The sequence below is a fragment of the Tachysurus vachellii genome, chromosome 2, assembly GCF_030014155.1.
Source record: "Tachysurus vachellii isolate PV-2020 chromosome 2, HZAU_Pvac_v1, whole genome shotgun sequence".
Lineage (NCBI taxonomy): Eukaryota > Metazoa > Chordata > Actinopteri > Siluriformes > Bagridae > Tachysurus > Tachysurus vachellii.
In genome coordinates this window covers 24,828,107-24,842,102 of record NC_083461.1, presented here as the reverse complement: position 1 = coordinate 24,842,102, position 13,996 = coordinate 24,828,107, and the positions used below count along the sequence as shown (strand labels likewise).

The following is a 13,996-nucleotide window of genomic DNA, read 5'->3' as shown; positions in this document are numbered from 1 at the left end:
GCATGCACAAGAAAGAGATCTCTTGTAAGGTTAATGACAGCAATGTGTGAATAAACCATGGCCACCGTGGTCATTTTCCCTCAAGTTTTTATGGCGGTGTTTGCCGCTAGATCAAAACCATTTACAGCTATCATTATCTGCACTGCTGAGAGAGGCGAAACAGCTCGCATAATGGAAGTAAGCATAAAAACTGCGCAGTGCAGTTTTTTTTTTTTGTTTTTTTTTTATCAGTCCATGCTACAAAACTGTAAATTTCTATTATGCCATTTGTAGGCTAAATATTTAGTTAGATCTAATGGATTTGTGATCATTTTGCCATTACGCCTACAAAAACACTGCAAACGTACACAATGCTAGAAATAGGTGTTCGATCATATAAAAAATCTGCGCTAGTCAAGTCTCTGGATGGCGTAGAGAACAGGAAGTACGTAGGATGTATACAGAGAGAAGATATGTTAATATTTACACAGGGAATATAATCATTATAAGAATGCTATGAATATTATAAGAATATAGAATATTAAAAAAAATAGAAGCCTTTATTATCACCACATATACATTACAGCACAGTGGAATACTTTTCTTCATATACTCCAACTGAGGAGGTTTGGGTCAGAGTGCAGGGGCAGCTATGATACACCACCCCTGGAGCAGGGAGGGTTGAGGGCCTTGCTCAAGGGCCCAGCAGTGGCAGCTTGGCAGTGCTGGGGCTTGGACCCCGATCCTCCTGTCAACAACGCAGAGCCTTAACCACTTGAGCCATCACTGACCAAAAAAACTGGCAGTTTGTTTGCATTTACTTCAAATATAGATTCAATCATTCTTATTTTTTTTTCTTAGGCGCCAATTATTATGTAGGGCTCTATACATAAATAAGCATGCTGGAATAAACAATGTGTCGTGTAGTCAAGAGTTAGCATTCATGTACTGTAAAGGACGTTATTAGCAGTTTCCTCTAAGTAGGTTAAAAATGTCATCAAAAGACAAAAAATATATGAATAATGAAAAAAGTAAACGGTTTAATTTCTTCCTTCCTCGATTCACAGACCCCGTGTTCCTGTTATCTAGTTCTAGGAGCTGCTGTGACCTGGAAAAGAATGAATAAAAAAATATCTTTTTAACTTTTCTGAAACTCTATTGGAAATATGAGAGCAGAAATCAAACTTTTATGCACCCCATAAACCCCGAAGCAGAAATTCCAGCTGTTCTTGCATTTGCTGCCACAAGCTTGGCACATCTGGATGTGTGAATGTTCTCCAGCTCCCTGCTGTAGACCCTCTCTCGCTCTGTCAGGTTGGATGGAGAGCATCACTGCACTGCTATTTTAAGCTCTCCCCAAAGATCCAGTCTGGTTCAGGCTCGGGCTCCAGCTGCCACAGCTACTTCAAAAGCTGCTAAAATGTTTAGTAGAGTTTTGTCTCTGAACTCTGCAGACATTTCTGTTTTCTTCATGGCTTGATTTTTGTTCTTGATTCTTGATGTTCTTGAAGAAGCATCCAATGAAACAGGCACTGAAACAGAAACTTTCATTGATTTTTCTTTATGGACTGTTTTTCCAGAGAATAATGAGAAAAACAGCTCTTTTGTATTAGACAACAAAATGAGGACCTTTTTGTTTTTTTTAATGTGCTGTATAGAGCTTGAACAAGATTACACACCATACAGAGATTTGGTCAAGTCCATTGCTGATGTCAGTATTTATGTGAAAAAAGTTACTCATCTTCAGAAACAAGTTAAACAGAAGCTTAAGTTTTAACTTGATTGTTTTTTGTTGCCTCATTTCGATTACACGAATAACTTGAATGTAGTTTATGTCTTCGTTGATGCTAAATTTAAGAGTAGAGGTCAATGATATAGCGTTTATCAATAACATTTGGATTCACCACATTCAGATACAATCACTTGCCTTTTAACCTGAAAAAAACTGGATGATAGAAAATCTTGACTGAAGAAGCAGTGCTTTTTTTTATTTTTTATTTTGCTTAATTTATTTTTCTTAGCTGTCAAATGTCTTATGATGCAACACAACAGCAAGAGAATTTATAAACCAAAGAGAACTCTGATCATATGATATGATACGTGTCACTTAGCAAGACTGAAAGGATGGAACAGCAAAGAGCAGTTTGTTAGAAGCAGCAGAAGCGTGTACTGTATGTCCGATACGCCAGGCAAAGAAACACGCAAAGGTCAGGTGATGTGCAGACAGGATTTCAAATAATAGGCAAAGACAAAGACAAAGAATGAGTCTAGGTCCAAATCTGGAATACAAAGGCTTATTAATCATGACACAAGGTCAGGGTAACAACCTATGACAATACAGGGTGGAGATGTGAATCAAAACATCCGACGTGGCAACGAGTGTAAATAAATATCACACGGCTCGTCTTTCAGCAGTCAGCGTGAACGAGGGATTCCTGTCAATGTGAAAATGTCAATCACTGATGGAAACAGTGACAAAGAGCTAAACAATATGGGGTCCACTTTCATTATTCAGAAGCTTCCATAATAGCATTTGATACAGCACACAATTTGTGAAATATTAATAATAAACAATAAAATCTATAATAAATAAATAATAAATAAATCCATTGATACTCTACACTGCTAATCCTACTGGGTCCCAGGGAACCTGGAGCCTATCCCAGGAGACTCAGGGTATAGAGCAAGGTATACACCGGGCAGGATGCTAGATCATTGCAGGTCACGATCCAACACTCTACAGAGAATTTACTGATGCCAATTAGCTTACAACACAACACATGTCTTTGGACTGTGGAAGAAACGTGGAGTAGCCAAGAGGAAGGCCCTGAGGCACTCGGAGAACATGAAACTCCACACAGTATGGAGGAAGGAATTGAACCCCTAACTCTGCAGGGGTGAAGCAAGTGTGCGTACCATCAAACCACCATGCCTACAATAAAATAATATTTTTGTTCATTTCATGTGTTCTTCTATAAATAATAATGTGTCCATGGTTTGAAGGATAATCTGACCAAGCGTTCACCTGCTACACTTATAGATCATTTAATGCATTGTTCATAAATTTATACATGAAATATTTGATCCTTGACAGAAGCTATGTCTCCAATTAAGGTTTATATTCCAGTGTGCTGCCTATAAGTTGATGTGATGAATACATTCATAGTGTAATGCTTATGTACGTATCTGCTATCAGCCTTCATCGACATCGTCATAGTCGTTACATGGTCACAAATGCCAAATGGTTAGACAGTAGATTGCTGATGTGAACGATTTTAGTTTGATTTACTTGCGAATCCAGTCACTTTAGTGGTTTGTTTCTTGCTGTTGTATTAAATGAATTCTATTTACCACAGTGAATGAAGTGATTCTCTGCCTTTGCTGTGGTTTGCTTATCTTCTTTTTTTCCTCGTCTTGTGCTGAACTGTGGCAGCTCTGGCATTGAGATTGCACTTTGATTGATGTTCCATACAGACCAAAGATCCCATGGTGCGAATCTCCCTGGACAACTACGAAAGCATCTTTGCGGTGACGCCCAGTGGGATTGCGCGCTACCTGACACTCCTAAAGTCTGTGGACCGTGAAGAGCAGAAGAGTTACAGCTTCACAGTAAGAACTGCATGAGTCTCGTTATCTCCATCCTTTCTTTTTACAGGCAAGACTCCATTACAAATAACAGATATTATTATCAACAGCTGAGCTCAGTTTGATAAAATACAGGAGATCTAAACTATTATTAGTGTCCTACATATTGATTTTGTGACTATCCTGCGCTACAAGCCACAATGCGGCCGCCCGTAAGTGTTCTGACGCATTCAAAGGACGTACAATTTCCATCTTATTTCTTCGGCAAATTGCATATACTGTATTCACAACCGGAACGTTCTTTGGCAAGTTTCTTTGGTTTCTTTCTATACTTCAATCTGTAAGCTAAAAGGAAGTAAGGAATTTGATTCTGAGGATCGATTGTAGGCTAGAGAGAAAGCAATCAGTGTAAAAGCTTTCAGTGAAAAAATTAAATTGTGGAAAGAGATAAATAGCGCATCTGTAATGTAATGCAGTACAGTTACCACCCTTATTAAGTGTTTCTGCAAGTCTGCCATTCAAGCACCTTTCTACAAGAAGTTTTAATCAGGAACAAAGTAGCTATGATGTTCCGAGTCCTCGTAAGTCCTTCTGTGTAAACTATAGTTACACTGACACAAAATCAATGAAACTTGCTTTTTAATTTTTAATTTATTTTTTTTTGGATAGACATATTAGAGAGGCTCTTGTTCCAGCTGCACCCTGGGGCTATGATGGCTTTGTGCTTACAGTAGCAGAGATCGTGTGTTACGCATACTAAAACTCCCGTGCCTCCTCTTGGCAGCGCCCGGCTTCTGTCCTTCGAAGATGATGTTATGACTTGGGGATTGATTGCCCCTTGCTGTGGAGTACTGCAGCTTCAGCTCTCCCAGCAGTTTTCCATTTCCAACTTGATTTATGTGCGGCCTGTGTTTTACAGGGCTCGCGGCTTGATTTGAAAACCTTCAAAGTTTTCAACCGGCCAAAATCAAAAGGCAGCTCTACACCTGCCAATTCTGCTGCCGATATACGTTCAGTAGACTGACCTCAGTGATTAATAGATCTGATTCCCTAAGCTAACGACACATTGATTCATTTTTACGCTGTTATGTCTGATACGCGAGAGCTTATAAATGCTATCATAAATCGAACTAGCTCTCATGACAAGAGGCATGAATACTGTATAAAGTTGTTGTGCGTCACAGAGATCACTGCTAGCACCTAATCAGGCTGAAGTGTAGCAGGATCTCATTTCACGGCAAAGCTGTTAACTGGCACGCGGCTTCATTTGAGACCTTGCTGCTTGGCAGCCCTCAAATTGACAAGCCTACGTATTGCAAACAGGCGAGCTGGAATCCTTCCAAGATCATCATTTCTTTACTTCACTTGCACTCCAAATCACAGAAACTCCTGAATGCGAGTGCTAGAAGAAAAAGATGAGTTTAGTCGATTTTCTCTTTTGCACAGCCTAATTACACCAGCTTATTACCTTGAATGACTGGTTAGAGACACTTACATTGCATCTGTCTGCTGTACAAGACTTTCTGTTTCTTTTTACTGTTAATTGCTAAAGAGCCTTTGCCTTAATCCTGTGGATGAGCCTAATGACAGAAAACAGTGACGGGAAAGGAGCGGAGATCTTCAAGGTTGAGTAGGAATGATAACTCAGAGGATCAGTGATAGCATTCACAGCACTCTTGCTGATTCACCTAAAGAGCTGAAGAACTTTAGATCCATCTTTGTTAACTGTTCTGCGAGGCCAGAAACGTACACACAGATGGATGGTACCTGCTAGTGCAATGAGCTAATACTCTTTGTTTAACAAAGCTAGTATTTTGGGCCATGCTAATGCTAAAGTCGTTCAGATTTAACACAGGATCTTTACTCCTCTGCTCTGCTAATCATAATAATTAGCAATGGACATACCACCTTTTTAGATTTATTTATAAATGCTGCATTATTAAGATTATAAACTATATGAAGCAATGGAAAGAGTTTATATATGATAAAAGTTTCACATGGTTGGAGCAGCTGTGTGGTCTTTCACCACAACACTCCAACCAGCTTAAAGTCACATTTCATTTTATTCACATTTTACTTTATTGTTTTTATGTTAGAGTATTAAACTTAACCAAGTAATGTTTATTAACCAATCATGTCTTATTGAATACAGTTTCAATTTAAACTGGTTTAAAGTAGAGTTTAAAAGATATTTGTTTTCTTTATAAAGAAATAAGAAAGAAATTATAAAGTCTAACAAAGAGTAAATAATGAAACAAGCAGAGACCTCACAATCTTTCTTTGTGTTATTTTCTTTCTTTCTTTCTTTCTTTCTTTCTTTCTTTCTTTCTTTCTTTCTTTCTTTCTTTTATTTTCCTTCTCTCCTTCTTTGTGTCATTTTCCTTCTTTACTTCTTTCTTTCTGTCCATCTCTCTGTCTATCTTCAACACTGGGATTTAATCACTCTTAAATGTATGTATAAATGTATGTATGAATGAATAAATGAATGAATGAATGACTGATTGGATAGATATAATCCTTCATTCCTTTAGTTATTTAGGAGTGATTACAGTTGCACTGCTGTGGGTAATAAACCACCCCATGTGGTGTTTAATTTACACTTTACCAGCTGCTGACCTGTGGGATTCTGTCTGGTTTAGTTCCGTGACACTTTTCCATGTTCACAGAGACGCTTTTGAATCAGGAGGATCTTTTATCTTCTGCCTGCTGTTGTGGTCTTTTGTAGCATATAAGAGTTGTCAGAAAGATGAAAAAGTTCTCATCCTCCAATTAAATCTAAGAGAACAGTCTTACTATTGATCTCACTACACCACGTACAATCTATTGGTGTCTAATTAACCAAAGCGGTATTGGACCTTATCACATGACTTTAAGCCAAACCCCGTCACCTTACGGGTGACACTCACCTGTCACTATGAACACATCTCAAATCACACACTCATCAGAGACACTAACCATCTCTTCAAATTATGCCCCAGCTTTTTTCTTTACAATGTCTGTATAAATGGTTAATAAGAACATGCACTTAACAGGATATGAAGTCGTGTAAATTATAAATACTTGGTGCACTTTAGGATGTAAAGGAGTGAAATTTTACCGGTTGTGTTACACGCATAGGTACAAAGATACGTATTAACAGTCGTGTGTTAATTTGTTGCTATCGAGCATGAACGTAGTGTTAGTTTGTGAAGCCTTAATCCCACACTGTATCTGTGATGACGCCAATTACGACGGATTACAGTTTAAACATAACCCACTCTCTCTTTTTTTTCCATTCACGCCTTGTTACTGATTGCTTGACCGTATCCGGTCTCATTTTTCTGATTTTGTCGACATCTTTACATTTAAAGACAAAAAAAAAAAAAAAAAAAAAAAAAAAGAGTCATTTAACAGTACAAACTTCACATCATTACTGTAATGACACGGAACAGAAGCGGACCCAAACGCAGGATAGCATAAATAAACAGGGTTTAATAACAGAAAACACGAAACAGGACGCAGACTAGAAACAGGACATAACCACAGTAGATAAATACAGATAATACAGATAAATACAAAAAGACAATAACACAATAAGGATCAGGTGTGACGACAGGGAGGAGCAGACGAAGGCGGGGCAGACACGTGACGAGAAACGTAAACAGATGCACGTGGCCAGAGTCCGGGCAGAGTCCTTACAATTACAGCTATTTTATTAAAGATGGTCATTTTAGCTCGTGCCATGAAACAGCAGATGAAGATGATGTGGGTCTTTTAAAGGTGAACAAAAGGCAGCCAGACACAAATATATATTGTTTATATCTTAATCAAATCTCAGAGTCAAGGCCTGAGAGTATATCATTTTTACTCGTTAAAGCAATATTGGCTTCAGCAGAATGATATTGCAAAGGGCTTCAATATCCAGGAAAACACTCTGTCATTTTTCTCTGTGTTATCCGAGCTCGGGATATTCATTTTGCCTGGTTTGTGAATCTTCCAGCAAAATCACCTGCATTTCATTTACAGAATGTTAATTTGAAAAAATAAAGAGAGAGAAAAAAAATATCCAAAATCTTTAAACATATCACAAAGGGATTTCGTAGAGGGCAGCGTTCCATTGAGCTGTGTTTTCTTTCTTTCTTTCTTTCTTTCTTTCTTTCTTTCTTTCTTTCTTTCTTTCTTTCTTTCTTTCTTTCCGTTTCCATCTCTCCTTCTTTCTGTCATTTTTTCTTTCTTTCTTTCTTTCTTTCTTTCTTTCTTTCTTTCTTTCTTTCTTTCTTTCTTTCTTTCTTTCTTTCCTTTTCCTTCTCTCCTTCTTTCTGCCATTTTCCTTTCTTTCTTTCTTTCTTTCTTTCTTTCTTTCTTTCTTTCTTTCTTTCTTTCCGTTTCCATCTCTCCTTCTTTCTGTCATTTTTTCTTTCTTTCTTTCTTTCTTTCTTTCTTTCTTTCTTTCTTTCTTTCTTTCTTTCTTTCTTTCTTACTTTCTTTCTTTCCTTTTCCTTCTCTCCTTCTTTCTGCCATTTTCCTTTCTTTCTTTCTTTCTTTCTTTCTTTCTTTCTTTCTTTCTTTCTTTCTTTCCTTTTCCTTCTCTCCTTCTTTCTGCCATTTTCCTTTCTTTCTTTCTTTCTTTCTTTCTTTCTTTCTTTCTTTCTTTCTTTCTTTCCTTTTCCTTCTCTCCTTCTTTCTGCCATTTTCCTTTCTTTCTTTCTTTCTTTCTTTCTTTCTTTCTTTCTTTCTTTCTTTCCTTCCTTCCTTCCTTCCTTCCTTCCTTCCTTCCTTTCTGTGGATTCTGTCTGGTTTAGTTCCATGACACTTTTCCATGTTCACAGAGACGCCTTTGAATCAGGAGGATCTTTTATTCCATTTACGAAATGTTATTTTGAAAAAATAAAGAGAGAGAAAAAATATCCAAAATCTTTAAAGGTATCACGAAGGGATTTCATAGAGGGCAGCGTTCCAATGAGCCATGTTTAAAAATGTTAAATGTCTGTATTTTGTTTGTATTTTTCTTTGTCTTTGTCGTCTGCTGTTCTTTGGTCTGTTTCACGAACCCCGAACACTACATGTGTTTGTATTGTGAAAAAAACACAGCATACATCGGGGAATTGTCCCCGGCATCACGGCTTTATTCCCGTCTCGAAGCCTTTCATCATGATGACTGTGCTTTCACAGATGATGGCCTCCGATGGGGTGCACCAGAGCTCACCAGTTGCAGTTAATATCACAGTGATTGATGCCAACGACAACACGCCAACCTTCCCCAACATCTCCTACAGCATCAGTGTTTACACAGACATGCGGGCCGGAGAAGTGGTATTATGGGTAATCGATAACTTACTATTTTAACAAACACTCTACTTGCTTAGAGTAATAGGAGTAGTGGTCTTGTTTATGAAGAGCCTATAGAAGAAAGGGTTAGGCTTTACGCTCAGCCTCTGCTGTATTTCCACCTCAGTGTGTACAGTGTGTTAGTCGCTGTTTTAATAAGCTGCTTAGCAGTCTGAGCAGGAGCAAAGCAACTGGCCCAGTCATACTCAAGGGAAAGACGGATACAGAAGGACTAATTGAGGCTACAATTGACACATCAAGGACTTGAGTTTAAAGAAAAAGTTCACTGAAATGTTGGAAAGTGTTTTCTTGCAGTCAGAGACAGAGGAAGATGAAATCGGAGTGTATTATGCTGAAATATAACTTACAGTTCAGCACAATTTGCAGGTAAATGGCCTGTACAGCTACCTAGATGGAGTTAATAGCCTGATTCTGTGCTTACTGTAAGAAATCATAGCGATGTAAAGTAAAAAAAATATAAAATAGTTTTAAACCCTTTTTACTACATAAATTTAATAAATATTTCATCCCAGTACATTACACCCAAGCTGTATTTTTCTCCTACTTAAAGGTTAATATTCTCTTAAGGTAATGACTTTTTGTCTCTGTAGCATGTTGCAGCATTGTAAAGTGTAAAGTTTCATTTGTATTGTTGTGCAATAATGATAGCTTTCTTTCAGCCCATAGCTTCTGATAAAGATGAGGGTCCCAACGGTCTGATAAGCTACAGCATTGTGGCAGGATCTCGGGGCCACTTCGTCATGGATAACCAAACAGGACTGATCAGCGTGGCACCCGGAGTCAACCTAACAGTGGGCAGCTCGTATGCCCTCACTGTCAAGGCAACAGATAACGCAGCTATTGACCAGAGAAGGTAATTAGGGCTAAAGGTGCAACAGAAAAGAGAAAATGGAGGAGGTATCACAGGTACCTGTTTACTATCTGCCATCTCTCGCGGTTTATTTTAATAGAGAGATGTTTGGTGCAAAGATATGTCAGATACGTCCTCAGGACTATGATGCTTCATGAACTTGTCCATCTGTCTATTTGTCTCACAGTAAAAACTCCTCCATCTAATTATAATAAGAACTTGATGGAAATCATTAGTAATTATTTTTACCAATGATGATAGTCCAGATATCCAGAGACAGCAGTGTGTAATGTTAAAGGCCATAATCATAAACCGTAGACTGATCTGGTGACCTTGTAAAGCCTTGGAGATGAAATAATATCGATACACAAAGGGCTGGATGACTTTAGAGAGACATTATGAACAGCGTATAGATGAACAGACATTAACAGCGATCGCTCTAATCAAGAGAAGGAACGTAATCAGGTGGCGCTCGTGGGGAAGAAACCCACTAAACTAACAAAAAGGTTTAGGGTCATTTGTGTCATAAAAAAGTCACCTTTATTAAGGCCAAACCTCGTAGGGATACACGGCATCTGAATAAGTCCTTCATGAAAACTTAAATAGATCTACATAAATATTTATAAAGATCTATTCCACAAGGTGTCAGATGTCCTAATGAGTGTTTCAGTAGGAAAGAATGACCTCAAGTAAAAGATAAATTAAAGGAATGTCATATTTTTAGTAATTAAATAGTTAATAGGACAATGTTCAGAAAATGGGAGCTGGTTGAATATCACAGACAAGGGTGTAAGTCATAAGTCAGTTGTGTCCACGTGAAGACGATATTTTCCTGGAATTTACAGAATCTTAGAGGGGTGGGGGTTGTTAATACTTATGTAAGCATCATCTATCAGTTTTTGATTCTCATTTTAAATCATCTTCAGTGTGAGAGAATATGAGTTTGCTATAAACTTTAATAAAACCTAAAGAATATCTGTATTTATCATTTGTTTTTCAGACAAATCGGATTCATTCAAAGGGGTTCAATACTTTCATAAGCTGCTGTGTACAGTATACGCACAACCGTTAGGTAGTGTTACCAACTCTGTATCTAGTTAAATGAGATAGCGTAGAGCGACTTCATCGGGTATAAAGCAGTCTTAGATGAGAGAGGAATGCAGCATGTGTGTAATTATTTGGCATGAACAGAAGTCGATAAATTAGACAGAGCGTGATCGAACGCTGGGTCTCACCGTTTTAATAGATTTGTCTCAGCTCTGTCTGTATAGCACTGTACCGTAGCATCTAATAAAATCCCAGTCACTGTGCTTAAGGCTGCGTTATAGACGCTGATGCGTGTTGGCTCGCTAAACCTTACTCTGACTTCAAGTCTATATACAGTAGTAGTTCTGATTCACTCTCGCAAGATTTTAAGATTCGATCCTTTTAAGGTTTTATGGATCAGATGCTCATAGATTTCAGCATTAATACAGCATTAATATACAGTATATCGTGTCTAATTTATTATAGCAGATGGTACTGAAAATCTTCAGCATGAATATTTTTATGTATTCTGTTCCATCCGTTTAAAAAAAAACATAAAGTCCTACATCCTGATATTAAGCTGTCCTGCTTCATGTGTTGGTGTTGTTCAGGAGCTCCATCACCACCGTGTATATTGAGGTGTTGCCACCCAACAACCAGAGCCCTCCACGCTTCCCCCAGCTCGTCTACAGCCTGGAGATCAGCGAAGCTAAGAGGAGCGGAGCCACGCTGCTCAACCTGCAGGTCAGATATGCTCCTCATATCCAGTTCATCCTTTTAGTTCATAGATTGTGATGTTCCAGGTTTTAGATTTTCCTCGTAATTATAAACCGATCGTAAACCTACAGCATCATGACTGAATGTCTGAATCTGATTGGTCAGAAGATCAGATGGTGTAGGTAGTTTTCCACCTGCAGCATGTTAATGCACTTGTTCTAATACGTTATCGTTTCTATAGTAACAGCTCCTAAAGGACCTTGTATGGTTGACGCTCCAAATATCTAACTCTGATAATAAAAGGGTTATAAAAAAAAAAAAACATGTTGTTTAATGAAGTAATTCTCATAATAGATTATGTGGTGGAGGTTTTTTGTTAGGAGATGTTTATTTAACATTTATGAACAGAGTCTTGGCTTGGAAGTGCTCTCAGGCTAAGTTACCCTTTCTGTTTAAATAACAGGCTGCTCCTTTGTGTGTGTGTGTGTGTGTGTGTGTGTGTGTGTGTGTGTGTGTGTGTGTGTGTGTGTGTGTGTGTGTGTGTGTGTGTGTGTGTGTGTGTGAGGGGCTAATTAAGAATGACTGTTTACTAAAACTATAACACTTGTGATAACAGGAGCTCACTTGTTCCTCAGATGTTCCACAGCATTAAATACAGCTATAGGATGTAAAAATGCACGGTGTGTCATTGGTTAATAAATTCAACTTTGTAATCATTAGCACGATTGCTGTCGTATATGCAGAATAACATACTTCAGTTATTTGAATGATATATGCAGGTCACATCGTATCACACCCTACAAATCCCCCCAACATCTACCCATATACTGCACTGTACCCTCCACCCCTTTAAACCTCCTTCCACTCTTAAGTATTAAAGAACAAACCTCAAGTATAACGAAACAACCATAAAACAATTTCTACGTTCTACATATTGTACATAATTATAACGATATAAACATCCAGTCTCTCTTTTAATGAAAAGAAACTAAAAAATCACCTCTCTAACACTTGGCTTTGTGATAGTCAAATATAAAGCTGACACAGACATCACACTGGAGACTCTTTCCAAAATAATCTTCAACCCTTGTGTGATGTTCGGGTCAAATCGACTTCCACATCATCCACATTTAGAAGTCCAACTGTAGTTCATAACCAGCGACTGCAATAATCTTTTGTTTCTCGAGTTTCTGTTATTGTTCGTCATCTGTATTTGATAAATCAGTTCAAAATAATAAACGTTAATTGAAACATTCTTCCATTTTAGTCTTTTTTTTTCTAGTTTTTTTTTTTTAAAACAAACAACGCTTTCATCAATCAGATTCAGCCGTTTATTATAATAAACAAACAGATTACTCACTGCTTGTAGGATCTACTCAGAGGTTTGAACGTGTCTCGGGAGCAGCGTTTGTTCTGACGCCACAGATGTGATGTGTGAAGCCAGGAGCATCCATCTTACAGAAAGATTCACTGTTCTTTTTCAGAGATGACTCTTGCCCGTGGCTCTCTGCCTCCAACTCCAAAATCCTTCTGTACTAACTGTAACAAGGGAATCCATGATACATTTGGAGCTTGCTTTTGATCTACAGGCACTTGGCTTGCTTGCATGAAAGATTTAGCTTTTGCATCAGACCTCATTTTTAATGTTTATATTTATAAAATGAAATCTACCTGGTGTAAAAGGTGTGATCCAGTGTGACCTGCATGTCTGAAAATCAATGATTCATTGATTCATCCACGAAAAAAATCGAAAAAGAATTGAATCCTAAAATAAAAATGTGTGTTGTGGGTACTGAGGAGGTTTTCATTGGTTTGTTTGTTTCTTACTTTCTTTCCTTTTTTTTTAGAAAGAACAAGAGTGTGCTTTGTGACGGCTTACCGTTCGTGAAGCCTTGACGTTTTTGTACCGTAGTATTAAGTTTGAGCTTCATTTGGGAATCAATTATGGTGTTTTCTTAAATGATGTTGTAGAGTTTTCTCAGGCTGTTCGTATTTGCCCACAGGCACACAGCCATGTTGAATCTCGCCTGGCAGTGTAATTGATTTATTGCTACACGAAAGTGCTATGTGTCTTTTACAGGCAACAGACCGAGAAAAAGATCCCATTATGTACAGCATCCTCAGCGGAGATCCTGATAACATCTTTGAACTCAATCAAACGTAAGCTCTCATTGAAAGCTTTCACAAAAGTTTTGTTCTGACAGTTGAGCTTATTTTACCTCACAAGGAAACGCTGATGTTTCATTTTACATTGTTTTCAACGTGAAGTGCTTGTGAAACTAGCTGAGGGGAATCAGGGCCTGCACATTTTATTTATTTCTTTATTTTATTTTATTTTATTTTATTTTATTTTATTTTATGTGGTTTGCCACTTGCTATTTGCTATATGGGCAGGATGGCATTAATAACACGACAAACAAGATCAGAGAAAATAACCTGGTAGCAGCATCAGTTTTACTGAAATGAAGAGTCACAGAGATAAACGTTTACATAAACAACAAGCTAAATGCT

At 37.8% G+C, this 13,996-nt stretch overlaps 1 protein-coding gene across 1 annotated transcript in view; it reads left to right on the top strand.

Moving 5' to 3' along the window:
* pcdh15b (protocadherin-related 15b) overlaps positions 1 to 13,996 on the top strand; it is a 163,460-nt gene that overhangs the window by 70,502 nt on the left and 78,962 nt on the right. The window contains exons 13-17 of the mRNA XM_060891532.1: positions 3,454 to 3,588; positions 8,716 to 8,865; positions 9,552 to 9,745; positions 11,380 to 11,512; positions 13,566 to 13,645. Of these exons, the coding sequence (XP_060747515.1) occupies positions 3,454 to 3,588; positions 8,716 to 8,865; positions 9,552 to 9,745; positions 11,380 to 11,512; positions 13,566 to 13,645 (692 nt within the window). The remainder of the gene's footprint in view (positions 1 to 3,453; positions 3,589 to 8,715; positions 8,866 to 9,551; positions 9,746 to 11,379; positions 11,513 to 13,565; positions 13,646 to 13,996) is intronic.